The sequence below is a fragment of the Haliotis asinina genome, chromosome 3 (assembly GCF_037392515.1).
Source record: "Haliotis asinina isolate JCU_RB_2024 chromosome 3, JCU_Hal_asi_v2, whole genome shotgun sequence".
NCBI lineage: Eukaryota > Metazoa > Mollusca > Gastropoda > Lepetellida > Haliotidae > Haliotis > Haliotis asinina.
In genome coordinates this window covers 36,533,813-36,561,368 of record NC_090282.1, presented here as the reverse complement: position 1 = coordinate 36,561,368, position 27,556 = coordinate 36,533,813, and the positions used below count along the sequence as shown (strand labels likewise).

At 37.8% G+C, this 27,556-nt stretch overlaps 2 protein-coding genes across 5 annotated transcripts; one reads left to right on the top strand and one right to left on the bottom strand.

Annotated features, from left to right (window-relative positions):
* Positions 1 to 17,793, top strand: LOC137277916 (translation initiation factor eIF2B subunit delta-like). Of its 4 annotated transcripts, none has more exons than XM_067809920.1 (12): positions 1 to 170; positions 2,909 to 3,174; positions 3,664 to 3,709; positions 5,003 to 5,192; positions 6,507 to 6,621; positions 10,131 to 10,207; positions 10,742 to 10,844; positions 11,636 to 11,763; positions 12,788 to 12,879; positions 13,722 to 13,807; positions 14,454 to 14,634; positions 15,523 to 17,793. In XM_067809920.1, the coding sequence occupies exons 2-12, from the start codon at positions 2,911 to 2,913 to the stop codon at positions 15,729 to 15,731; spliced, it is 1,491 nt and encodes a 496-aa protein (XP_067666021.1). In that variant the 5' UTR covers positions 1 to 170; positions 2,909 to 2,910; the 3' UTR covers positions 15,732 to 17,793. The 4 variants fall into 4 exon arrangements, with proteins under 4 accessions (XP_067666021.1, XP_067666022.1, XP_067666019.1 ...); XM_067809921.1 differs by having other exon boundaries at positions 7 to 52; XM_067809918.1 differs by having other exon boundaries at positions 7 to 52; positions 5,000 to 5,192.
* Positions 17,794 to 19,580: 1,787 nt separating this feature from the next.
* LOC137277906 (adenylate kinase 2, mitochondrial-like) lies at positions 19,581 to 27,504 on the bottom strand. The gene is made up of 4 exons (XM_067809906.1): positions 27,320 to 27,504; positions 25,261 to 25,497; positions 23,832 to 23,999; positions 19,581 to 22,603 (listed from the first exon to the last, which is right to left on the bottom strand). Exons 1-4 carry the CDS (start codon positions 27,413 to 27,415, stop codon positions 22,382 to 22,384), a joined length of 723 nt encoding a protein of 240 aa, XP_067666007.1. The 5' UTR covers positions 27,416 to 27,504; the 3' UTR covers positions 19,581 to 22,381.
* Positions 27,505 to 27,556: the final 52 nt, after the last annotated feature.

Below are 27,556 nucleotides of genomic sequence, written 5' to 3'. Positions count from 1 at the left end.
TCCTCCGGATTATTACTCCACTTCCTGTCTGATGCAAACTCAGGTTTTCAAGGTAAACAACTTCAAATAAGTAATTAGTCGTCCGCTCAGTCGCAGTACATTCCAGGCGATCAACAGTGTTTCAGATTTCTTCCTTTTTCGAGCTGAGTGTCTGGAGGTCACTCTACACGGTAAGTTAAAACATGACAACATGCTGTTGTGTCATTACGCTAGTCCAGTTTTCGATCACCATCAAACAGCTGGTACTAATTGGCCGATTTCATCTTAAGTGTGAAACAGCTCTTATCCAAGGTATTAGAAACATGGGATAGATTTGTAATTATACGGTTTGTATAAGATATCATGATATGACATGCATTTCGTTCGTTTTGCAATAACCCAAGTCCTGCACGTACCAACATAGGAGGCCCAATTTCTATATCTAAGTATCCTCGATATTCCAGTTCATGTGTACTGTAACCGAAATTTTAAACCTTTTCATATGTTGGAACAATATATTTACTTAGTGAAACAGTAAAACTCCTGTCTGCCCTTAACTCCTAATGATTCATAAGTCCAGGTTAAGGGTATTTAATTATCATGAGCAACATATATACAGTCAAACCCCGTTGTGTCGAACTCGTTGGGTCAAAGGGGAAAGTTCGACTTATCCGAGTGTTCGACACATCCGTCAGCATTGAAAAGACCAAGAACCAACACGACCACGTTGCTTAACACATCGTTATTTTGCAGTAGGATGCACATATGAACAATATATCTTTGCAATAAATGTTTACGGCAGTATTGATCTTTAAATTACAACATATACAAATGTAAATCAATTCAATCACTTTATTCGTCATGGCAAATAAATATGCATACAACAAGATAAGAACAAGAATAATTTAACAAACTCACAAGCGATCCCATTGAGTTGACAGCACTAATTCATTTTCAGTCAATATGAAAAGTTGTATAGTTCATACAAACGGAATCGGAATGTACATACGTGTACATGTGGGGAATTTATCTATGACAGCCTCGTATTTTGTCTCTATTGTCCTAACAGATAATTTTCGCTTTTTAGGTGTAACATGCGATCCAGTTATCCCCTCGGGCTGAACGGGTCCTTCGCTGAATTGTCCTGCCATGTTACTAACCGTACTGGTTAAAAAAATTGATCCTACACCTTAAATACTAAACCAAAAACAAAACATCAATTTAGATAATCCATCTCCGTTTTCCTCACTTCTCATTTTGTATTTTCAAGGAAATCACATGACCGCTAACATAGACTGTCACATGACAACAACATGCGCCATTGTTTGTTTAAAGATATCCTGTCGGTCCGTGATCAACGTGTCACTGGTAACAACTTAATTATGGTTAATTGTTTGAGTACAATTCAGTTGGTAAGTGTGCTGACAATGTGTGTATAGATGCGTAGTTAAACATGTCACTTGATTGTTGAGTCCGTTAATCGTTACTTTTGATCTTTAAGTAGCACGTTTATGAGGATGACTTCCGATTGCGCGACTGAAGTTTTCAGTTGCAACAACCAGCTTTGACAGTTCGAGACAAAAGGGTAAATTTGTACTTGTTAGAGCCTTTGGGGACCCTAAAATGAGTTCGACACAACCGGGAATTCGACACATCTAGTTCAACACATCAGGGTAAAAATAATGATAAAAATAAGGAAATCGGCAGGGACCGAGATGTCAGTTCGACACATCCGAGAATTCGTCTCAACCGAGTCCGAGACAATGGGGTTCGACTGTATATATCAGTAAAACTTGCACCTGTATTCCCCCTAAACTTTTACGATGAGGAAATATAATATATTGAAGTAATATGTTATCGCCAATACATCAGTAGCACAAGTGCGCAGTCATGGTCTATTACAATTACAGAATTTTCCCCCACCATTTTTACTATTAATATGGGCAGCAACAGAAAATTCTTTACTGTAAGTTACAAAATTAATGATAACGGTATGAGCCGTATAAAAAATAATAACTTCATCAGTGGTTTTGGGTGGTGGGATGGGGTGGGGGTTGTCCCATGAGCTATAGTAACAAGAACTTCAAGTTCATAAGTCATTGATTGTTTCATTCCCTATCGATCTACCGTGAAAAAATCACTCAAATGTTTGCATAATTGATTTTTTAAGACTACTGTATGATATAAATATATGTATTATTTCACAAATGGCATGAGAAATTTGGAATGTTGATAACTGTTACATGTAGTTGAGGGAAAACATCTATTTATACTGCCATGATTTTGTTCTACCGAGTTATATAAAATCATGATTGGCAGCAGTGGACAGGCTAGACACATTGGTGAGCAGCTAATGTAGTATCATTATTAATTTGTTTTCATTAATTTGAGGAATGGAGGAGTAAGTTTGTTAAATAGGGTTAATAACTGTTTGCTAACCAGTGCGGTGTTTTGGTGCTGCAGTTTTTAGTGTTTTTCGTTATTAGACAAATCATCTTAAAGTCTTGGAAACTAAGACCTGTCTATCATGAATTGGTTTTATTGGGAAAACAAAACATTATGTTCTAGATTCAAAATGTTCAATGCTGTATGACCCATATTTCAACAAAAATCTGTAAGTGAAGAGATGTAAGGTTAAATGTCATCTCTAAGTTTGAATTTAAAAAGAAAGTTTTTCCAAAAGATCTTTAGATGTACACAGTTGGTATGGTTGGATATTATGTACTAACAAATCAAATTTAACATGAATAGCAAATATAACTTTGTTGTACATTTGTGGATGCACACTGATGATGCACGTCCTCTTCAGTATGTGAATCTGAGGGAATGCTCTATGGCATCCACTCTATCAAGTCTAAAAATCTGTATTCCATAACCACGCCTAGGCTTAATCATATGATCAATGAGTTTTATTTTGTCCTGTTTCCAGAAATGGCGGATGCAGTAGATGGTGCCCCTGAATCAAGAGCTGAAGCTAAAGGTCAAGCTCCTGAAGGCTCTAAGAAAAAGAACAAATCAAAAAACAAAAAGTCAGGTGGAGATGGAGGTTCAAAAAAGCCTCCCAAAGAGGAAGTAGTGAAAAAACAAGATGGTCCAAATCAAGGAACCTTAAAAGATGACACTGCAAAAGAGGAGGGACAGGATGTTCCACAGAAAAGCAAAGCAGAACTTAAAGCAGAACGTAGGGCTAAACAGGTAAAATACAAGATCATTTGTGACTTTGTGAAATGGAAAAATGGGAGATCTGTCTTTATTTTGTGAGCAGTTTCGGCATGGGTAGCTAAAATTTGCCTTTTGATACAACTGGATTTCACTTTACAACTCACTCTTTCACCACCAGCAAGATCATCTGAATTAAACAAACACTATGTTGAAATGAAAGTGTCAGAATATCATTTTTGCAACACACCTAAGTTAGAAATATGAGCATCTTCATCTGTTCTCATGGTGAAACTATCTTACAGAATGGCATTTTTCCACTGATCTGCAGATTTTATGTCAACTTGGTCAATTCAAACCCCCATTTGATGTTTCTTTTGCTTGATCTAATCCAGCAGTCAATTACTTTTTAATCTTTGGCCCCACATTGTCCCACAGTATAAACAGTGTATTTAGCACCTGATTAACGTCATTATTTTCAAGCTTCACATCTACAATTTGTATTATTTTCCACAATTTTCTTAGGAGGCACAGAGAACTGCCAAGGCAACGAAGAAAGCTGAGGGTGCAGGTGAGACAGTATTTGTATGATCCTGATGAAAGGTTATTGTGATGCATCCTACTGCACGTAATGGAAACCATTACCATGGTGAAACTTCTGTTGAATTTTTTCATATTTTACCATGGATATGATTTCCTGCTTTGTTCATGTTAGTAACATGCTGCCAGTGTGCGAAACAAGCTTCATATGGACTAAATCTTCAACTCTAGTGAAGAGGGGCTTACTATTTAGCCGTAGCCTGCCTGAAAAACAGTGACTTTAACAAAGTTACTTGTCCTGATTAATTTTCCACTTACCCTGATTTTCATGACATACTCATGATGTTGTAATTATGAAAGAATAAATCAACTTAGTGCTTGATGTTTATGATTGGTGGACTGTGTTTGAGAAGTGATATATAAGAAAGAAAGATAACTTTATTTTCATTGTGAGATTTAAAAGCTACATGTTGAGCAAACATGAAATAAAATCCAAGTTTATTTGCAGTTTGAAACCGTAAGCCATAACTGTCTAGTAGTAGTAGCCCATGGAAAAGTGATGTCATTATTTGATTGCCAGAAGTGAAAACTGACTTGTTCTGGGCCTCAGGCAATGGGATTTTGGAACCCCTGAACTTGTTTATAAACTGGTGTGATGTATAGTTATTGGGTTAAATTTTACCGTTAGCGACACTCCATTTGTGTTTTCACATGTCCCTGTAATTGAGATGAATTCTAAGCTGTAAAACTAATCACAAACATTTGGAATCAAGTGGTTTTCTTGTACTGTAGGCTGTCAAATTACATGAAAATGGAACTTACGGCCAGAAACAAAATGACAGCAAACCAATCCACCTAATGTCCTTTATTAATTTGTGTATATTTTGCTGTCAAAGGAAAGTCACACCTCTGCCTTTGGCAGTATCTGATGCAGACATGTACACTACCATACATCACCATCTGACAACCACATTGTCCTCTGTGTCTTGACCAGATAATTGTAGCAAAATACTAATTGTAATTTGGGAAATTTGCCATATATGAGCTAGCCTAAGCAACAAACTTCAGACTTCTATGCTTTGGACATGTAGAAGAGTTATCACCTATATGCCTTGTGGCACTGGAGATGCGTAACAAGATTTGATCATCACTCTGATGAAGAGGTCAACTTTGGGGCAATTTGTAGGAGCTAGTTTGGATAATTAGCTCTAGTTCCATCAGTCTGTGACCATTTTTGACCAAACTATGAATATTTCCAGATTAACACCCACCCCACCTTGTCAGAGAACTAGTTTTCTAGTTTTTTTCCTTGTTGTCTCAGCAGGTCAGCAGAAGAAGGAGACGGTGCGAGTCCCTGATCATGTAAAGGCAGATGTACCGGAAACACAGAAGAAGTTAGCTAAGAAATTAGAGAAGCAACAAGTACCACAGAGAGCCAATGTCCAGCGCAAGGTCCGGCTCTTCAACCATCTGTACCAGTATGAACGAGAGGTCCCTCCAACTCACTCCTTACAGTCAGTACACTTTCCTGTTGTTTTAATTGCCTCAATTTCTCTCTTAATGATCAGGATAATACTATTTATAATTCGCTCCAAACATATTGTTCAGTCAGTAGACCAGCCTTCTTCTGGTACAGATTCTGCTACTTTTGTTGGGTTGAATCCTACATGGCATTCAAACCCACATTGTCAGAGTAGGCACACAAAGTGAGCCATCTAACCCACTCAGCCACAAAGGCTTCAACTCAGTGATTGGGGGTTTTATTCCTGCATGGTTCCTTATTGAGAAATTGTAATTTCAAAGAAATCAAGTGTTACATTTGACCCTTTCTTAAATGGCATTGTGTAAGTACACTTACCTGTCATGTTTTCTCTAACCCTTTCTTCACAGTCAGTACACTTACCTGTTGTTTTAATACTCTCTGACACACTCCTTACAGTCAGTATACATACCTGTTGTTTTAATACTCTCTGACACACTCCTTACAGTCAGTACACTTACCTGTTGTTTTAATACTCTTTGACACACTCCTTACAGTCAGTATACATACCTGTTGTTTCAATACTCTCTGACACACACCTTACAGTCAGTACACTTACCTGTTGTTTTAATACACTCCAGCACATGCCTCATCATCAGTTCACTTCTCAGTTGTAATAGTGGCCGAACTGCTTAAGGCGCCAGGCAACTGATCCAGCAAGGTTTCGGTGCCGGGATCGAGCCCACCTGTGACTGGATGTGGAAATCTTTGAGTCAACTTTGTGTGCAGACTCTTTCCGTGTTGTCACAGCCCCTAGTGTGCAGTACTAGTGTCACAACCGCCGTGCACTTGAATGAAATTATGAAGTCATTGTAAATGACCAGATGGTGGCCACTTGAATATGTGCAAACACCTACATGACCTGGTTGCAATGTGCAGTAAAACTTGGACAAAGTACTGAAATTAAGTGTCCCAGTCCACCCAGCTGTGAATAGGTTCCGTGTAAGGATGGGAAAGCCACATTAGCTCAGTACACCTAGTGGCAGGAGTTGTATGTTCCCTAGGGAGTTGATAATATGATTGATGATACACTGATCGAGGGAAAATCAAAGTGCCTTTGAGCAGCTGGGCTGGATATTGTAGCTATACAAATGTTAGGATAACAATAGTAATAATTATAATTCAGACTGAGACAATTTATTCACATCTTAGCGGTTTAATACCCTTCAGCACATTCTCATCAGCAGCCTCTCAACTGTTGTAATTCCCTTCAACCATTTACTTACTATCAGTTGTTATTTTTTTATATGCTTTGTATGTCTGCCATTGTGAAAATGCAATGTTTCAGGTTCTCTAATGGTGGCATCCACCCAGCTGTTGTGAAGCTTGGTGTACAGTATGCGGAGGGCCTTGTCAGTGGATCTAATGCCAGATGTGTGGCTCTGTTAGCTGCCTTCAAAAAAGTAAGTTCAGTTTAGGTGACAGTGATGACAAGCAAACTATTGTTTTATCACTCAGGGCACTTATTCTTGAACTGTTCATCACACAAATAATCACCCTGACACTGGCGCGTAGCCCTAAGAATTCTTGACTTTGCTCATAACCAATGTGTTAAGAATGGGCTTATGAAGTTTGTAGGGCTACAAACTTTTCGAGAAGCTGGCAGATTCGTAGGTGTTCTGGAATATTCTGTAAGGATTTATGTTTTAGGACATCTCTAACATTGTAAAGCAGGACTGTGTTGATATGGTTCATTCAATGTACACTTAGCATATTTTTGAATAAGTTTGCATTATTGAGATTATCCGATTGGAGTAATCACCACCTTGGAGTAATCACCACCTTGGAGTAATCACCACCTTGGAGTAATCACCACCTTGGAGTAATCACCACCTTTTTCATTCCTGAACTTGATTATATTCATTATTCAACTTTAACATGATTTGTGAGTGCTTAAAATGAACAGATACTTGCATGCCAGCAAGCCTGACATAAATAAAATAAAAAAAACATTGTGACACAAGCACGTTATTCTTACAAACATATGAATCAAGGAGTCGTGTTGGCACTGATGATGTGCTTTCTTCAGGGTTGTGTTACAGACGAGTTATATGAATTATATGAATTATATGAATTAGCATTGATTTTGAAGGCATAAAAAAGGTCCCCATATACATGATGGGACTGCTGTATAGAGTAATAGTATTCTGTATTAAGTTTAATCAACATAATCTGCTGGGACTAGTTGATTGTTCTTACAACACAGGCATGATTATCACCATTATTCATTTGCTTCATTACTTTGATTAAAGGCCTCGTTGCTTTAAAAATAAACAATGCATTTCTCTCAGTAATGGTAACAGCCCTTAGGGAGCTACCATATGATTCATTCCAAAATAATTATGTAGTTAGTGTAACGTTGCATTAGGTCGACTCGTGCGTCCCCTACCAACTTAATGTTATTTCAAGTGAACATGATAGAGTTATGTCTTTTGTATCTGTTTACGGAAATGCTATAACTCCTTTGGAGACAAAAATCAGTCCAGGACAAAATGACACAACTTGTGACTGAAACCAGTACGGTAAACACCAATAACACTGGATATGACAGTTTTTGACGAATGAAACAATCATTTACATTCCATGTGTGGCCAGTGTTCTCTGTCTGGAAGCTGTTCACCTCAAAGTTTCAGTTATCTATTTCAGGCAAGACATATGGGATAATAAGTCTTTTATTGTATCAATAGGAAGCTGAAGTGAGTGCATATGCCCCGATGTATGTATTACAGGCTAAAATATTGTGTCACACTGTGTCTGTAATGGTGAGTCTAGTGGATTGTTAAGAGATTAGATTTTAATCACTGGACAAGAGACTTGGAGATATTGTAATTGTTGTTACCCTGCCTTGGCAGTTAAGGAATAAAACAAGTACAGGGTGGCTGAAAGTATTCTTAGGGGTGTGGGGTCGTCTAGTGGTTATGGCATTTGCTCGTCGCTCCAAATAACCAGGTTCGATTCCCCACATGGGTACAATGTTTGAAGCCCATTTCTGGTATCCCCTGCCATGACATTGGAATGTTGCCAAAACCCACACAAAACTTTACTCACTCACACACATGACCAAAGTGTTCTACCAAAGCAGTAGCTTTGTTTGATAATTTGTTGATAGATGCATATTTGATGCACATTTTGTCTGCTCTGTGTGATTCTAGGTGTAAAAGGATATTTGTTGTATTTTGTTTATTATTATGGGACTTGCTTTGCATTATGCATCTGAATTCCCTGTTGGTCCAATCAGAACTGAGCTTTTACAAATATGGTAGTCATAATACAGAAAATACCAAAGAGGTTTCTCATTCACCATCAGGCCATTCACAAACTGTATTGGGGAAAGTGATAAATTCGATTTTGTGACTTTTTGCTATAATGATTTGAGCATGTATAAATGCACACCATGATAAATTACATTCAGTTTATCTTTTCATCTCTGGGTATGAAAGAGAAAGACCTCCCACTTGCATTTTTGACGTTTTCATATGTTGTTGCTACGTCAGAATTGCTAAAGTAATAGACCCATTATATACATTAATCTGGTTGTATTTTTTCTCTTCAAGACACCAAGGACCCATGAAGGTCCAGGGTAGAATAGACCGTCAGCAACCCATGTTTGCTATAAAACGCGATTATGCTTGTCGTAAGAGGCGACTAACAGGATTGGGTGGTCAGGCTTGCTAACTTGGTTGACACATTACATCGGTTCCCAGTTACGCAGATCGATGCTCATGTTGTTGATCACTGGATTGTCTGGTCTGGGTTCGATTATCTACAGACCGCCGTCATATAGCTGGAATATTGCTGAATGCGGCGTAAAAGTCAACTCACTCACTCAACACACCAAGAGCTTATTAATGCCGTACTCTTTTAATTTCAGTCTGACTTGTAAATTGTTTCCATTTATGTAAACATATCGAGCAGGATGATCATATGCATGAGATTTTTACTCACTGCTATTTCATACATAATATCTGTGATACTCAACGCCTTCATTTAGTGATACACACAATTAATCGTATAGCGCATCTGACAGTGACTAAGGTGTCACTAACGGATGCAAAATGGTAGGCATTTTCAAGCAACTTTGTATCACTTGATTGGAGCAGGAATTGGAAGGAAATACTAATTTGTCGGCTTTGGATAAATTGTGTGAAATCTATTTGAATGAAACATGCTAATGCAGTGTTAGATTTGGGTGAAAATTTGAGTGGATCCAAATTGATGAAAATAATGTTTCTGGACCCCCTCTAATGTAAAATAGATGGGCAGATGTAAAATAGAGGGGGTCCTCACTGAATTTGATGAGTCAAAACACTCAAAAACCCTCACTTGAGCCAACACTGCTAATGGCAGTGATCACCTACAATCTGCTGTGACTAGACATGACATGGGATGTTGCTGTGGCAGCTTGTTGATGGTGATTCTGCATCAACAAACTGCAGTTAGGGTTTTGATTTTCATATGACTTTTTAGACCCATAAGTTTGTATTTAAGCTTGGCTGAACACTGAGACTGGTACATGTTACATTGGAACTAATAACAGTGCAACAGTCTTGAATACCATGTTAAACCCACATTTCATGTCACCTCCCTCATAATGATCAGTACTCATGCCATTGATCACTGGATTGTCTGTCTCAAGTTTGATCATTTACAAACCACCACCATATAGCAGAGTGTAACTCAAAGTAAAACTAAACTCAGTGTAAAACTAAACTCACTCAATGATGCAGTACTGCTGAGTGTTCTGACTGTGGTATACATTACTATTTCAATCCTTTATGTGTGGTTTCTGGGAGTCTTTTTTGATGTAAAGAAACTTAACTTGCACAGCAAATACTAAAACTAATTCTAGAGACTATGTCATCCTATCTATTACATGAACAAAGATGACTAACATGCATGATGTCAATTGTAGGTGATCACAGATTACAATACTCCCCCACAGAAGGAACTTTCCCGGGACTTGGAGAATAAAATAAAACCCTACATCAGGTAAACTTGCTTTTCATCAACCTTAATGAGTAAGCCATTCCTCACTGTCTCATCCAGGAACTGAAAACACTCAGTGTAAGAAGCTACAAGAATCATTCAAATAAATAAGCTTGAAAATCAATGTCATGTCATACAACCAAGTTATTCAGGGTTATAGGGGCCATTGTGACTGGATGAACTCAGAGAAATGTATACAGATATTAGTCTGACATAGGGAAAGTGAAACATCTTATTAAGAATACTTATAATAGCATATTTGTACAGCACACATATCCATGCGTAAGCATGCTCAAAGTGCACAAAATATAATGCCGTAAAGCAAAGAGCTACTGTTGAATGGCTAGTTTGAACATAATTGTTTTCATATATAGATATTAGATTTAGATATGCTTTTATACTTTATATGTTAGGTGTTAATAGGACATTATAACAGTCAATGATTGTTATACAGTTGTAAGTGTGACCCAAAGCCAGTCAGTGACAGTTGTACAGATATGTGTATGGAGCTTGTTTATTGTTTAAACTTTGTTTCAGTTTCCTTGTGCAGTGCCGCCCACTGTCAGTGAGCATGGGAAATGCCATCAAGTATCTCAAGTGGAACATCAGTCACATGCCCAGGGAGTTGTCAGATGCTGAGGTAGGACACATGATAGGCCCCCAAAATACAGAATGTGTGTCAAGTGTCAGTTGTTAGGAAGTCACACAACAGTTGTCATGATGTCTGGATTACACAGGAACTTTCATTTCATGATACTTTTGTATCAAACAAGTGCAAAGTTCCTGCACATGGCTTACATATCTGCAGTCGTGCAGATATTTGAACGATTAATTTACTTTCCTCTGCAGAGCTGTCGTGTGTTGAATGAATAATTTTAGATAATCAGACATCTATGTTAGTTCACTTCAGTGAATGATTTCTTTTTTCAGGTGTATCTTTCACAAAATGTCTTTGTTTACCAACAAGTCAATCTGCAGACTATCTGCAAAGTTTCATAAGTGTTGGACATGGAGAAAAATTAGTTTCCAAATTAGTTTCCTAGCACCATATTCCATAGGATGCAACGCAGTGGATCCGTTTGTCAGACTCACTGACTTGGTAGACTGTAAGTCACACCTTGACTATCTGGTTTGTTGCTCATGATATTAACCACTGGTTTGTCAGGTCCAAGCTCCATTATAAACAGACAACCATCCTTTCCCTGGTACGGTCAAATACTGGCAGGTCATATGGTGTCTTGAAATAAAAACTTGACTATGTACTTCTTATTTTACCATCATTTTGTGATTGTCGGATAAGTCAGAGTGTTTATGTGGATCCCTTCATCTTCAGCAAAAAGTGTTTGACTGTATATGCTGACTGTGGAATAGAGCAAAAATGAAATTCACTAACAATTTGGCTCTTGTTTGAATATGGTTTCTTTGAACCAGGCTAAACAGCGACTGAATGAGAGCATCGACTCCTTCATCCATGAGAAAGTGTTGATGGCTGGCAAGGCTATCTCTATGTATGCTGGCTCCAAGATCACAGATGGAGATGTGATTGTTGTCTATGCATGGTGAGTTAGGATGACATAATTTGCCACATTATCTGCCCATAGACATTTGTAGTGGCTTCACAAGCTGTTTCCTGTTTGGGGGACATATAGTGTAAACGTATCATCTTCGAAACTACGCCACATTTTGATGGATTTACCGTGCATAATTACAAATCTGAAACAGTCACCCAATCTGTCTTCTATGTATATGAGATGCTGAGTTAGTCTTAAGTGTACTACAGGGCACTGACTAGGATGTTCAAGTGTGCCCTTGTGTATCAAAGAGGCCATAATGCATGCTCCTTGAGATCAGTTTTCAAAGCCATCATGAGCTAGACCGTTAACAAAACATTTTCCTGCCTATTTATACTTAGATAAATGTAGGCATTTCAAGTTGTAAATTATTTCCCAGGTTGATCACTTAGCCTCATGTAATAAATATTATCTTAAATGTTTGGGGTTTTTTATTGGGTTTCTGTGTGTGTCCCTTGTAAGTGAATTGGAGATATCTCCTTGTGTATTTTGACCTCGTTGTTATCCCTGGTCTGAGTCTAATGCAGATATAAAATCATAGTGAAGTGAAAGTTATGTTGTCTAAATGTTGTTTAAGGCTAGATCAATGTAATTTCTTCTTTTACGGATCTGTCTGTTGTATATTCTCAAGACTTGGAAAAAAAACAAGAATTAATTTTGCCCTCTCAAAAAAACAAATTAATGTTTATATTAGATAAAAATGATAGCAAACATGTGGGAAAGCCAAGTCATTATAGTGTTTCTTCCATCTGCCACATGAGCCTCGGGTCAATTTCCTGCTGGGAAACAAGGTACAGGTCAATTTCCAGTGTATATCAAGGGATACTGTTAGAATATTGATCGAAAGCTGAATAAGACACTGACTCAGTCATTCATTATGAATAGAGATGTTTTGTTATATCATTGTATTGTTATATCACTGTTATACTTCTATATTGTTATCACTGAACTATTACTGACCATTTGATTTAATCTTTTGTGAATATATCTAGGACATGTTTACACATTTCAGTTCAAGTTTAATCAGACGGGTACTTTGCGATGCACATCAGCAAGGGAGAAAATTCAGGGTCATTGTTATCGATGGAAGGCCCAAAATGGAAGGTGGGTTGTCAGGGCCTGTGAGAGTTACTTACTGTTTGATATTGACTGTGGTCAAATCTTGTTACATCCTGTTGTTGAACAAGTAATTATTTGAATGCACAATGCCACTTCGGAAGTGGTCAAATGTACCATGTTATATTAGGGATTATGTTTTCAAATCCTTGATGTGGCTAAAACCAACAAAAGTACTAGAATCTGTACTTTACTGAGAATGTGTAATCCCAAGTGGAACATATCATTACAAGTGAGTATTTAGTGGCACAATGGACCTCAGTTTTCTGTGCAGAGTTATGTTCCTTAGATATACTTGTTTGCCAGCACCATACACATTCTTGTATGTTTCTCTAAATGGGAAATGTCATTGATCTGCATCACTTTGGCCAGAGTTTGGGATTTCCTCACACATCAGGTGAAAACAAAATGTTATAACTCAAAGGGGCGGAGTCAGATATTCTGTCCCTTTATAGTTGTCTTTATGTTAGTACAGATAATACAATCGTGGTCTTTTAGAACAAGGTGGAACACACATCATGATAAAACTCACACTTCATTTTCAATATTATCAACAGCCTCGGTGGCTGAGCAGGTTAGGCATCTGACATGTCTACTGCAATTAGGTGCCTGTCTCTTAAGGTGTGGGTTCAAATCCAGGACAGGACTCAACCCAACAAGAGTCCCAGAATCAGAAATTACTATAAAAACATGTTATACCAAATATAACATATATTAGGCTGTTCTCTTTATTGTTGTTTTCTTTATACCTTCTTCATTGATACAAAATGCCAGTTAGCAGAATTTCTGTCACCCATTGCATTATGTTCACCAGTGTTTTGTTTCACCAGGGAAGGAAATGTTGAGAAGACTGGTGAAAGCTGGCATCCAGTGTTCCTATGTGTTAATCAACTCAGCCTCATATGTCATGCAGGAGGTAAATGTTTAGACCGTATGGCACTCTGTCATTCTTCAAGCTTAGTTATATCACAAAGCATGTCCCGGTGGGAATCAGAGTAGTCCAAGCTGGAACGTATTACTTATCTAGGTGTGATTCGATGCTTGGTGCTTGCCAATATTTTGTACATGGATACCAATATTTCTGTGGTGACTATTAGTTATCTTCATTTTACTTGCAAGAAATGTTAGAGTGAGTGAATAAGAATGATTTATGTTGCTTTTAGCAATATTTCAGCACTATCACAGCAGGAGACACCAGAAATGGACTTCACACATTGTACCCATGTTGGGAATCGAACCTGAGTGTACAGCATAATGGACAAATGCTTAAATGCTTTAAACACTAGACTACCCCACTGTCACAAGAAATATTATATTTTTTATCACACATGATGATGTGTTCTATGTGGAAATTCCTCTCTGATGGTTTGGTTTGGGATACAAATTACATGTTATTCTAGAATCCTAGAGGGTTTGGGCTGGCACACCCATATGGCTAGTCCATGGCATGTACCAAATCAATAATCAAATTTTTTGTTTAGTCAGTGTGTTGCTTGTCCAGTAACATCCAGTGTTATCATTCCATATGCCCTTGACTGACCATCTGTCATCTTCACTTCCAGGCAACCAAGGTCTTTCTAGGCTCGCACGCACTGCTTGCTAATGGTTTTGTGATGTCCCGTGTAGGGAGCTCCCTGGTGGCCTTGATGGCTCGCTCATGTAACGTCCCGGTCCTCGTCTGCTGTGAAACATACAAGTTCTGTGAACGGGTTCAAACAGACTCATTTGTTTTCAATGAATTGGGTAAGCCTCTCATCCATTTATCCATCCATGTTGTCATTCTGCAGAATGGCTAGGTGATAATGTTTTTCATACATTGACTCAATGATCTACAATAGGTGTATTTCATTACCGAACAGTGAAGGTGACATCTAAAATTGTAAGTCACTGAACTCACATATATGACCTATACACTGTTGTCACATGTCTGATTCCGGGATACCATTGTTGTGGTTTCAATTTGAAATAGGCATTTTTAACAATTTATGTTGTTCTTCAGGTGAGTTTGCTTTTCTGTGATGTTAGAAAGATCATAAAATGTCTTGGAAACTGACCCTCTGGGAGTTTGTGAGATAGTCATCTTCTGTTATGAAAACTAATGGGAGACAACTCTTAAGTTCTTGGTGACCTACAAGGATAGTTATCTTCTGTTGTGAAAACTAATGAGAGTCAGCTCTTCAGTTTTACGTGACCTCCAGGCTACACAACACCAATGTTTTCCCATAGACTTCTATAGTAACCCTATATTTTTTAACATATATCCAGGCTATCAACAGCCACTCCATGTACTTAGGTGTACAGTCTGGCCTTTAAACTACAATAAAGAACAAGTTCTGATTTTTACGAGCACAGGAAGCAGAACACATCAACCCTAGTATAGGTCATGGTGATAAAAATGACAGCTCTAAATACTTCAAATTGTGGTCAGTTTTACTTACTGGTGCTTTAAAACACATAAACATCTACACTATTTCATCTAATCACAGCTGTCACAGTCCTCTGTCCGTTTGAGTTGTTTCCATACCATCCTTTCTCAAGGGAGCATGTGATGCTGATATAGAACAGTGGAACCTATGAAGATAGTTATCTTTTGTCATGAAAACTAATGGGAGACAACTCTTCATGTTTTAGGTGACCCCAGTGACCTAGTACAGGTTGGCAGTAAAGAGCCGTACTTGTCGGACTGGAAGGAACACAGTCATCTGACACTGCTGAACTTAGTGTATGATGTTACCCCACCTGAACTCATCTCTGCCGTCATCACTGAGCTGGGAATGATACCCTGTACATCTGTGCCGGTCGTACTGCGAGTCACACAGGCACAGACTAATGAGACATAACTGGGATATATTGATTCCATTCAGCTATAAACCACCTTCAGAGTTAGTTCCAGGCAGTTCTTGTGTTGCTGCCACCATTATCCTTGATTGTCCAGTTGGTTATATTCCATTCTAATAAGACAAAAGACTAACACTTCACACCAGCGTGGCTGATTTTATGATAACGATTTTACAACACCAGAAAGACTTTCCATTCTAATCAAGTACACTTTTCACACATTATTGACAGTGTCTGCAAAATCATGAACACTCATCTAAAGTTGTGTTCCATCTCATTAACAACTAGGGGATGGTGGGGTAGCCTTGTGGTTAAAGTGTTCCTGTGTCACATTGAAGACCTGGGTTTGATTCCCCAAAAGGGTACATTGTGTAAAGCCCATTCCTGGTGTCCTTATTACTGAAACATTGCCAGAAGTGACATAAAGCTAAACTCACTCACTCATTGACAGTTGGGAGTGCATTGTGAAATTACGACCACCCATCTTAAAAGCACAAAGGTATTAATCACACCAGAATGAGGAAATAACAGACTGGATAATCAACAGTGCAATCTGCTAACTTTCCTATCTTCCTTGCCGTGCCATGTAGGTGTGTACATATAGAGCCTTGTCTGCCTGGAACCTGTTAACAGGGAAATGGATTATAACAATGAATGTCACCATGTTTATAACAGGGCATTACTCTGTTTGAGTGAATCATTAGTCAGGAATATCTTACTCCTGGCAGATATACCTGAGTGGAACTAACTAGATTACCAAAGTGTCACAGTAGGCTGCAAACCCATCCTTATCCTGAACTCTTAAGCTCCTCACAGCAACAACCTGTTTTGTGAGCTCCTTGCACTATCATATCACTGCGATCAGTCACAACTCAACATATGTGATGACTGTTGCAAGCATTATTACTCTTCCCCAAGCTAAATTGTTTCTTTCATCAATTGGAATTTGGATTTCACTTCAACAATCATGTACAAGTTATATTTTGAGAACACATAAGGATGTTGGGTGCTTTTCCAAAAAATCTTCACTCTGGAAGCAATATGATTAACCACCCAAACTTAAATTCAGGGATATGTTATATAAGTTGTTTACAGACCTTCTATCAGCTTAGTATAACACTCAAACAACAGTATTCACCAAAATATTAATGTAACTTCATATGTGAGTGATCATTTTGAAAATTTTGTTAGTAAAATCTACACTAGTGGCAAAGATGGTAGGAGGTGGGCAAAGGTGTTGCATACTGGGAGTAAGTCTGAGACAAGGCTTTACATGAATGTCACCACATCATGTATTATCAACTCTGACAAGTGAGGTTAAGTAACTTTGTCAGTGTTAATGTTTACACTAGGATCAACTGAAGTTGCTGCATACACTTAGGTCTCTTTCATTTTATATAACATTGTTGGTTTATGAAAAACATTAGTGCTAAAATTCAATGTAAGTGGTCAAAATATAACTTTGTATTACTTCTACTGATTGAAAACATACATACCATGACCCAGAAATGATGTATTTGTTTGGTTAGCATTCAGATGTTCATTCATATTGACAATTTTTTCAGAAAGAAGTCACCACATTTCATATAATTCTATTTATCTTATGAGAAAACATCAACAAAAACTTTTCTTTTGAAAAGCTAATTAATTTTACTTCTAATTTTGGAGGTTCTATATGTGTTTTTCTGTAAAACAGTCTCTTTGACCAAATGAAAGAAAAATGTTTTTCTTTTAACAAATTTAACATATCAGCATCTCTGCTGATTTCAAATTGTTTACATCTAATTTCATGATCTGTGATCATTTATTTCTTGGAACCTGATTGTTGTAGACATATAATGTACACTGTCTACAGCATAATAGTGTGATGGGTATTATATTTAGAGGGGCTTCATTTCCAGGTGTGTACCAAATGCTGTGTCATGACATGACTTGCCATGCTTCATTGGTGAGATGTTAGTTTCAGGTGTGTAAAATGTACACTAAAGACAACTGTGGTTGAAATGTAATGTGACCGGATTACGTGTGTCCAGATCACAATAAAACTTTTTTCTTTAACAAATATATATCATGTCATTTTAATTTTCCTTCTGAATTATTCTGTAGGAGCTTTACACACAAAGGCTGGACCTAGTGACTTCGTAGTTCCAGAATTATGGAAACTACTGGTAAACACATATAAGATGATCCACGACCTGACAAATGACCCGAATTTGCATACTTGGGAACGCCCCACAGAACGATCAAACAAGAGGGAGACAGGTTGTCTGATAAATATCGAGAAGTTCATTTTCCCCGTGCGTTTCACGCATGAATTGTTATAGCACACACGATTTGGGAACAGGTACAATCCCAACGAACTGAATCAGCACTATATACTGAGCAAATATGTTTAGGACCACCGATCCATTTCACGAAGCAAATGACATTTTCCTGGGGTTTTTTAACAAAATTGTTGAATATCTAAAATGCTTGTCAACGCCCCAATCATCTATTTGTCTTCGTCTTAACTAAAGGTTAGCGTGGAATATCAGTATCTTTTGCCTGAAATTGCAGTCTTATCATTCAAAGGAATATGCAGTGTTGATTTCATGTCACGGTTAGCATGTATTGCACGTGCATAATCGTCAAGCTACCTGTAGCAGCCAAGTGTACTTGCCCAATTTGTTGTACCGCCTCTCTTATCACAAATGCATTTAGTGCACAGGATCATCTAATATGTGTCTAGCAGTAACACTTGTCCTTAGCTTAGCCACCTCCTCCAGGGTGTAGTGGTTAGTGTCTGCAGAGTGGAAGGTTGCAGATTTGATCCAAGGCCACATCATAACAAAATATGTTAAAATAGGATACTTGTCTGTGATTAGGCAGTCACATGAATGACCCCCTCTCAGGTAGTCACTTGTATACGTAACGGGAGAAAGTCTCTTGTACACATTACATCCTCTGCTGTTCATGGGTGCAAGGAGGACTGGTTGCCTAGTCAGTACACTGTGTGGGGTATACATGCTTAACTGCAGCATGGTATCTCAGTGAGCTGGCACTATTAAATCTGGGCTAGTACAAGCAGCCACACATACACATGCATGCTCCTCGTCATATGAGTGAAATACTCTCAAGTGTGATGTTAAAACTCCATTTCACCTCACCTTTTGTTAACAGGCTTCAGTCATTCAGGAGAGTTAATCCAGTGATTTTTAGATGCCCCTTGATCAATGGATTGTCTGGTCCAGACTTGATTACTTACAGACCGCCACCATATAGCTGGAATGTTGCCGAGTGCTGTGTTTAACAACAACAACAACAACCCAAACAATGCTTGTCATGAAAGGCAACTTGCAAGATCAACAGACCAGGCTTTCTGACTTGGTAAATGTAACTCATTGTCCAAGTTGTGTAGACTGATCATAATTTTAATCAGGTTATTCGATCCAGATTTGATAATTACCACCACTATTATACAGCTGGAATATTGTTGAGAGTGGTATTAAAACATAAACCAAAATGTCTATTTTCTGGCAGTCAGATTCCTAATGGGATCTGGGCCCCGTTCCTCAAAGTGATTGTAGTACTACCACTGTTGTAAGGTCTATGTTAAAGTATGAGACTTACAATCCTCTCAACGCTGAGATCGCTTAGACGGACTAGAGTCAGGTGGTCAGACTCGTAATTTGGTTGACTGAATTGTCTTGTTCAGATTTGACTCCATGCCGACCACAGCCATATAGCTGGAATATTGGTGAATGTGGCATAAACCAAACTCACTCACTCGATCAAAATCCTGTCTGACTGGTTGCTCATCCAGGTTAATACCTTTCAAATCCAAGGGAAGTCATAAAACAGAACACCTTGAGTAAACCTCCACATGTTTAATCCTGACTATGAACCTAGTTCTGGTGTAATTAATGTACCTTGTTCTATCTGGACTAAGATCAAGACTTGTCTTGAAACGGATACAACCACTGTCTCATACACGAGACATCTCCCATGATTTATTTACCACACAGATTGTGATTATTTCGTAACTCCAATTATCATGACAACTGAGGCATTTCTGAATCATATATACAAGATGTATTACATGTTGAAATCACAAACATACATTCTAAGAGAGGTAGGTCTAATATAGCTGATTAAAAACATTTATTCCATCCAGTAAAATCCTTTTCACAAACTCATAGCTGTTATTAAACAATGCCTTTGGAATCAATGACCATCTGATGAAAACAACCAGATGATAATTAACACAACCAATTTCTACATGTACAAGACATTTTTCTATGTGAACCTTGTGATGACATATATCATACTAGTAACTACTGGCAAATGAGGATATGGTGGACCGGCGCAGAGAATGCATTTACAAGAAGTAGGTGGCACATGACAATCAGCAAAGCCATTTGGTTTGTGAAAGGTAGAACACATGTAGGCTAGCACACTTACAGTGACTGACAACTGACGCACACACCTTGCTCATAAGGCTCTTACGTGGTCAGTGTACAAGTTGGAATAACCTTTGGCCCCTTCACTCACAATAGTCTGCACCAATGAGCAGCATCCATACATGCAAATACTGGTCAACTGGCAGGTCGTTGCTCAACTTATCCTTGTTTGCCAGTACATAAATTTGGTAAGGACCACAGCTAAAGACTCTTGGTCTGTAGCAATGTTCAGTAGTGTATCAAAAGCAGTGTATGAAGTAAGTAGCCGGTCATAATGTGATAATTTGAATGGCAAGATTTAAGAAAATATTCAAAAGTTGCAAGCCCAGACCAGGAGTTACCAGGTTATGGGCTGTTGGATGGGGCTTACTTCATGCACTGATATAAGGTATGAGTACAAGGTGAAGAGACAGTCTGACTTCTGCTACAGTGTTAAGTTGGGTTAACTGTGATGACTTCGGGCTCTCTACAGAAATGACTCTAAGCATGCATGAAATGATGACTTACAAGTTCAGAAATTTGCTGTACAGCTAAATAGCATCACGCATGTTCTGAACTAAAGTCATCGTGATTACAAATGAACAGCTTACTTGAACAGCTCAGTATGAGTTAATGCCACATTTAGCAATATTCCAGCAATATCACGGCAGAGAACATCAGGAATGGGTTTCACACACTGTGATGGGAATTGAATCCAGATCTTTGAGTGATGAGCTAACACTTTAACCACAAGGTCACCCTACTGGCAAAATCAAGCATGCATCTTAAATACCTCATATGCATGCTTACCCAATATTTTTCTGTATGCATGAATATGTTGTATTGATTTATATACATGTAAAGCCATGTGACAAATCATGTATAAGGTTATGAATGAGCAATATTCTATCAGCAGCATTCTTGTATACAGAGGTCCAGATTATGTTTAGACAGGTTCTAGTTTATGCCTACAGTATTTATTCAGATCTGGTATAATGTGCGTAATGCCTAAACATAACATTCTTAAACTGCACTTGAATCATGATTAATAAACAGGTATTGTAAACGTGGTACAGATCAACATAAAATCATAAATTTATTCATGTTGTTTGTGACAAATATGTCAGAACAAAAATGTGTTTTCTAGTATTTGATGGACAGTTACACGATCTTCATGTTTAGCACTATCTTCCCAACAGAGCCTAGCTCTCTGTCATCTGGTTTAAATATGTAGTAACGCATGAAATTTGAAGGGATGCTAATTTATGCAAATCCAGTGTTATTAATGTGTAACAATGTGAATGTTTAATTCAACTAGTTATTCATGGTTAACTTACAATCTTGAGACACTAATTCCTTCATAAACCCTTCAATAAGTAAACCATATTCTCATAGGACCCAATCACCCTTTATGACATATTGATGTATATTGGACCAGACAAGCTGATTTTCCTGTGTATAAAGGCCTTTCCATAACTTACTGTAAATGAGCTTTCACACAACTATCATTTTTTCAACATTATTTCATAAGTTGATGAGAATAAATTAATCTCAAATATAGGTTTTTTTTTAAAAAACCAGATATCTATCTTGAACTTGTGAATCGGGAGAACTGGAAATGAAATAGTCTGGCCTTGGATATTACAGTCACAGAACAAACTTTCGAAACATTTTCAGCCGAACTGATGTATGAATAACAACAGGCAATCCCATCCAACTAAACTTCACATAACACACAGTATATGAGTGTCTCCAAATAGTACAAATGACAAGCTTCATGGACACATATTATCGATTTGAACCAGTATGACCTACGTATGACCTTAGTCAGACACTCCACAAAAGTACCTAAGTATGCAAAGATAAGGTGAAAGTTCAAAGGTTACCAGGGCTAGTCACAGACCATGTGGTTTATATTCTGTTATACTTGGACATATAGACATCTACTAATATGAAGGTAAGGCAAAAGTGTAAAGGTTACAGATACCAGATAACTATATAGTTCATGATAACTTCAATTATTCTGATCCCCAGTCAATGATTTTCAAAAGAATCGCAAAACCATGCACACAGAAATCCCATGCTTACAACTAAATGCAGGTGCTCTCAATGTACAGGCTTCAACAAACCTTCATTTACATCATTAAAAGATGCTTAGGAAAATATAATAAAAAATAATATATCTCACTGTAGCAGAAGAAAAAATTGAATAGTTTCTAATAGGTGGACAAAGACTATAAAAACAAGACTTTGTCTTTGGACCTAGCTGCTGAGAATGTTGCTGTTATCAAAGCAAAGACTATATGAGCTGGCTGAGCTGCATTGACAGCAGTGTGGATGCCTCTTTGTCTGTAGAAGTCTACCAGAGGTTTAGTCTGCCTGTGATAAGCTTCAAGTCTCTTGCGTAATGCCTCTTCATTGTCATCAGATCTATGAATCAGGGGTTCTCCAGTCACCTGGAACAAAAATCAGTGGTTTGTGTGGTAGGCTGCAGAAATATTTGTAGTTGTTCATCTTTGACTTTCTAAGGTACAGTAGTTCCATTATCATGATCATATAATCTAGGATTCAGTCCTGCCCTACAACAAAATGCACGTGATACATGTGGTCTCATCTCAAGCAAAACTGCCTCTGTTCACCAAGCAGGAAATGCATACCCAGTGGGATAAGTCCTGTTGTGAAACCCTCTAAAGACTCACAGGTAGCATGGGTTTTCCGAGACAATAACGATTAGATTATGATTTCAGTGCCAGTGAGCCATTGTGCTGGAACTAGGAGCTATACAAATCTATTATTATCATTATCTTGTTTACTTAATCTATTGGCAGCCATTGCTTCTGATGGAGGATGGCTATTACAAGAAAACATTTTCTGTAAGATGAAACTAATGACTTCACCTGCTACACACACAGACAGCAAACAGGTTGTGGTCCTGAGTGGCAGTCATCAAGTATATCATTCACAGTTAATTTATCATGCCAACATTAATCCTAATAATCACCATAATGACATCTTGAACTTAACATACATGTTGGTAATTTGTAAGCTTTTCTGGACCTTTCATGAGTTCACAGCCATAAATTATGAACGGTCCCTTTGTTCATCTGACAGAAAATCCAGAGAGTGAGTGAGTGAGTTTTGTTGTATGCCACACTCAGCAATATTCCAGTTATATGGTGGCGGTCTGTAAATAATTGAGTCTGGACCAGACAATCCAATGATCACCAACATGAGCATCAATCTGTGCAACTGGGAACCGATTACATATGTCAACCAAGTCAACGAGTCTGACCACCTGATCCCATTAGTCGCCTCTTATGACAAGCAAAGTCTCCTAAAGCAAGCATGGGTTGCTGAAGGCCTATTCTACCCCAGACTTTCAAAGGTCGAAAATCCAGAAAGTATGTGTGATGACCATCTACTAAATAGACAAACTTCCAATATATCATAAAGTTTGGTATATGCGTGCCTCGTGTGGGACATACTATCGGTCTTTTTATGACATCTCCAATCTTGACTCTTATTTGATTCTTGTTTTTCAACACTATGACTGTTCTCAAATCTCATTTTTCCCACACTACAGTCACTTGTGGAGAAACTGTTACAGATTTGTATACCCAGACACTCATAAGTGATTTAATCCCAGTCCTCTTGGATCACAAATATCAGAATAAGGCAACTTACATCGTCCGTCATGGGGACTTTAGGGGGGTGAAACTCCACATGGTAGCTCCGCCCACTGGACTTGTGGATGAGTCGTCCAGTGATTCTTCTAACAAGCAGGGAGTCATCAATGCAGAATTCAATTACAGAATCCAACTTGGTTTTGCGTTTCAGAAGCAGGTCATCCAACTGGAAAAATGCATTACACTGAAGTGTTTGAAATAGAGCGTAAAGATCAGTAAGTTCCACTCATAACTCTAGCATCAAGAGTGAAATGATTATTATGTGAACGTGTGGTTTATGATGTGATTAGGCTACAGTTTCTACAATGGCTCAGGGGTTTAAAATCCCATCGCTCAATGCACGGGACAAGTCAGGTTTCATTTCGGACAATCAAGTCATGGTATGTTACTATAAATAAATAACATAATGCAAGACACTTATTAATGTGAAAATACAGCAATATCTGAAGCGCATTAATAAATCCTGCATTATTATGTTGTGTTTTGCACTCAGTGTCGCCATTACTGGTATTTTATATTAAATATTATATTATAGCAACAGGTAGAATACATTACAGGGAATAGAGATTTAGCACTAAGAAGTTGTAATACTAGTAGAATAACAGTCTTTGAAGTACTAGTGTAGCAGACCTGTCAACTACTATCCATGTAAGATTGCATCACGATTTTTGTTTACCTTTTCAATTAACCATTTGAGTTTGAAATGTCAAACTGAGATCATCCTCTCTGCTGTCAATTACTAGTGCTCATGTGTTCAGGGGGAATAAGATGTTTAAACTAGAGTCGGATTAATAATTATAATTCCCAAATTACTGAGTGTAGTCATTAGTGTGTTTAGTCATTCTAGTCAACTATGTCCTGATTTGCCTCATCGCATTAATAATTACATGCATTTTTGTTTTGAAGTTTGCACCCGCATTATTCGAAATGTTTTTAAAAAGCATCTTGCCACAGGGCAAATGACTTGTGAAAGGAACTTGTCCTGACTAATTTTCAACTTGCCCTGATTTTTTGTAGCATAATTATAATGATGTAGTTATCAAAGAATAAATCTACACAGTGTTTAATGTTCAGGTTTACGGGACTAATTCTTGATAACTGATAAATAGCAAAGAAAAGTAACTCTAATTTATTATCATTGCAAAATTCAATAGCTACATTTTGAGCAGATATGAAATCCAAGTTTATCTGCAGTTTGAAACTATACGCAGAAATTATCTATTAGCTCACGGACAAGTAAGATGCCATTATTTGATTGCCCAAAATGAAAACTGACTTGTCCTGAGCAATGGGCACCATTTGCCCATTGCTCGGGACAAGTCAGTTTTCATTTTTGAACCCTACAACACATACCAAAGAAATTCCAAGAAGTGTTCCAATCACATAACTATTCAACCAACAGTTTCTCATATTCAACCGAAACTCACAGCTTTGGCCTGTCCAACAGTCCTTGGAAAGCCATCAAGAAGAAATCCATTTTGACACTCTGGCTTATTCAGGTTATTGTCAATTAGTTCCACAACCAGATCATCACTGACCAGCTGACCAGCATCAATTACACCCTTTACACGCTGACCAAGTTCACTACCAGAACTAATGACAGCTCGCAACATGTCTCCCGTAGAAAGATGACAGGCACAATACTTCTCAGCAAGCATAGGGGCCTGTAAAATAAAACAATCCTCTCACATTGTATATTGTTGCATTATGATTGATGATGTTGTGATCACAAGTATTATCGCCAGTTATTACCATGATTACCTTGAACCAATACATAATTATTAATGTCTGTCAATTTCATCAGTTGAAACCATTTACACATGGGTATGATATTTACGTTATTTCAAGTGATCATCATAGAGCTATGTCCCATAGAGCACTCTTTATGAATATCATACAGCACAAAATGTGATTGAGGCCTGTTCGCTAATACCAACAAAACAGTGGGCAACAGTTTTCATCATAAGGGGCAATCATATACAATTACATTTCATAAATATATATATGGTTCACATCCATATGTTCTACATGCCTCTCATGAGCCTCAAAACATGCAGTTTTATTGACTGTGGGAATGGAACTTTAAGATATGATAAAATGTTACTGACAAGATATCATGGTTACCTTTACAAAATATGTATAGATGATAAGAAAGTGAATTGTCATATTCAACTACTGTATATTTGTATCTTTTTGTTGCTTAATGCAATGTTCGGTGAAAGGACAGTTGCAATGGAAAAACTCCTGCCTGTATACCCTCTTCTATTCAAATCATATCACCTGAATATACATACAGATGTCATTAAAATTGAGGAGGGATATGAGCGTATGTCTTAATTCAGAAAAATTTTGTCTATATCTCTTAATAGTGTAGACTTGGCTAGCATGATTGCTATTTCCTTCATGACAACAATGCATGAAAATTCAGAACGTCATGCAAGAGTTCAAGCAAAATAATTCTATGGCATCTGAAACCGTCAGTTTTTGTACTGTGTAATGATGTTCCATAGACTGACTCCTGAGAGTGTGTGATGAAGTCCTTACTGAGACTCAGCCTAAAAAGGTACTAGAATCTATACCTGACCAAGAAAATGTAACCCAAAATATAACATTTGGAATGTCAAGGCTGCCAGTAGACCATGTTGACTCAGCATGACTTCTCACTGAACTTCAGTAGTGTGTATATCCTTGTATGTAAGTTAATTTTTTGTTAAATGATATGGACATAAATGACATTATTAAATGACACTAACAATTTACTTTTCTGTTATACTGAAAAGCTATTACAATAGAAAAAAAAACATTTAGAGTGTTTCAGATGCCATAGAAATTTTGCATATTTGTGTAACAAACATTTTAATAATCACAAGAACAGTCTACACCATTCAGATATTTACACCTGCCATACAGATGGAATATTGCAGTGTCTACAATTGTTTTCTCAGTCTGCATGCATGGCTACTTTACTTACTACAGACAGGTGGGGACAAAATGAGGATAGCACATAAAACATGAAGATATACTTGGTTAGCGAAGCATGACCTGGGCTCAATTAATAAGCCACCACACTGACTCAGTAACCACATGGCAACAGGTGTGGACTGTGTCACCTCTAAACTGTACTGCTGTCCTCTGAACTGAACACTTGTCAATATCATGTTTACTCACACAGAACATATACTGAAGATGTCGAATTCGACAAAAATACCGATTTGGGGAAAACCCAGTTAATTATAACTCACTAGCAGCTCAAGTCTTTGGAAATGACTTTTCAGATTCTGTTCTGTAGCTGAACATTCATTTTCTGATGAACATTAGATCTTTGTGTGTCATTGCGGAATCGAAAATCAGTGTGTTTACTTGGCTGAATACACCTACTGAATCACCTGGTTCCATCACTCAATGTTAATATCTTACTTCATAACCTTAAACTAACATTGAAACATTGAGATCTCACGCAGACATTTGAAATGTTTATAATATAACCTGTGTGCCTTTCCCAGAACCTGGAGGTCCCAGCAGAATGGCATTTATTCCTTGTGGCTTTCCTTGAGAAGGGGCGGGTGATGGGACAGCTGGCATCTTTACGGATAAATGGAGAACCGAAGATGAAGATCAAGCTTTCGTGGCAACAAGCACCTGGTCGTTCAAGGTCGTGAACCGGAAACACTACCGGTAGGACATGCGTAAAAAGGAATGCTACTTCCTTTTTACGACATTTAC

What these genes read in the sequence shown, in the direction of transcription:
- LOC137277906 (XM_067809906.1), bottom strand. Translation starts at nt 27,415, where the DNA reads ATGCCAGCTGTCCCATCACCCGCCCCTTCTCAAGGAAAGCCACAAGGA. An exon ending in GTTCTGGGAAAGGCACACAG is followed by an intron (nt 25,498 to 27,319) that starts GTTATATTATAA and finishes TTTATTTTACAG; the next exon opens with GCCCCTATGCTTGCTGAGAA. An exon ending in AAGTCCCCATGACGGACGAT is followed by an intron (nt 22,604 to 23,831) that starts GTAAGTTGCCTT and finishes TTTTTGTTCCAG; the next exon opens with GTGACTGGAGAACCCCTGAT.
- LOC137277916 (XM_067809918.1), top strand. Translation starts at nt 2,911, where the DNA reads ATGGCGGATGCAGTAGATGGTGCCCCTGAATCAAGAGCTGAAGCTAAA. An exon ending in GAAGAAAGCTGAGGGTGCAG is followed by an intron (nt 3,710 to 4,999) that starts GTGAGACAGTAT and finishes TTGTTGTCTCAG; the next exon opens with CAGGTCAGCAGAAGAAGGAG. An exon ending in GGGAGTTGTCAGATGCTGAG is followed by an intron (nt 10,845 to 11,635) that starts GTAGGACACATG and finishes TCTTTGAACCAG; the next exon opens with GCTAAACAGCGACTGAATGA.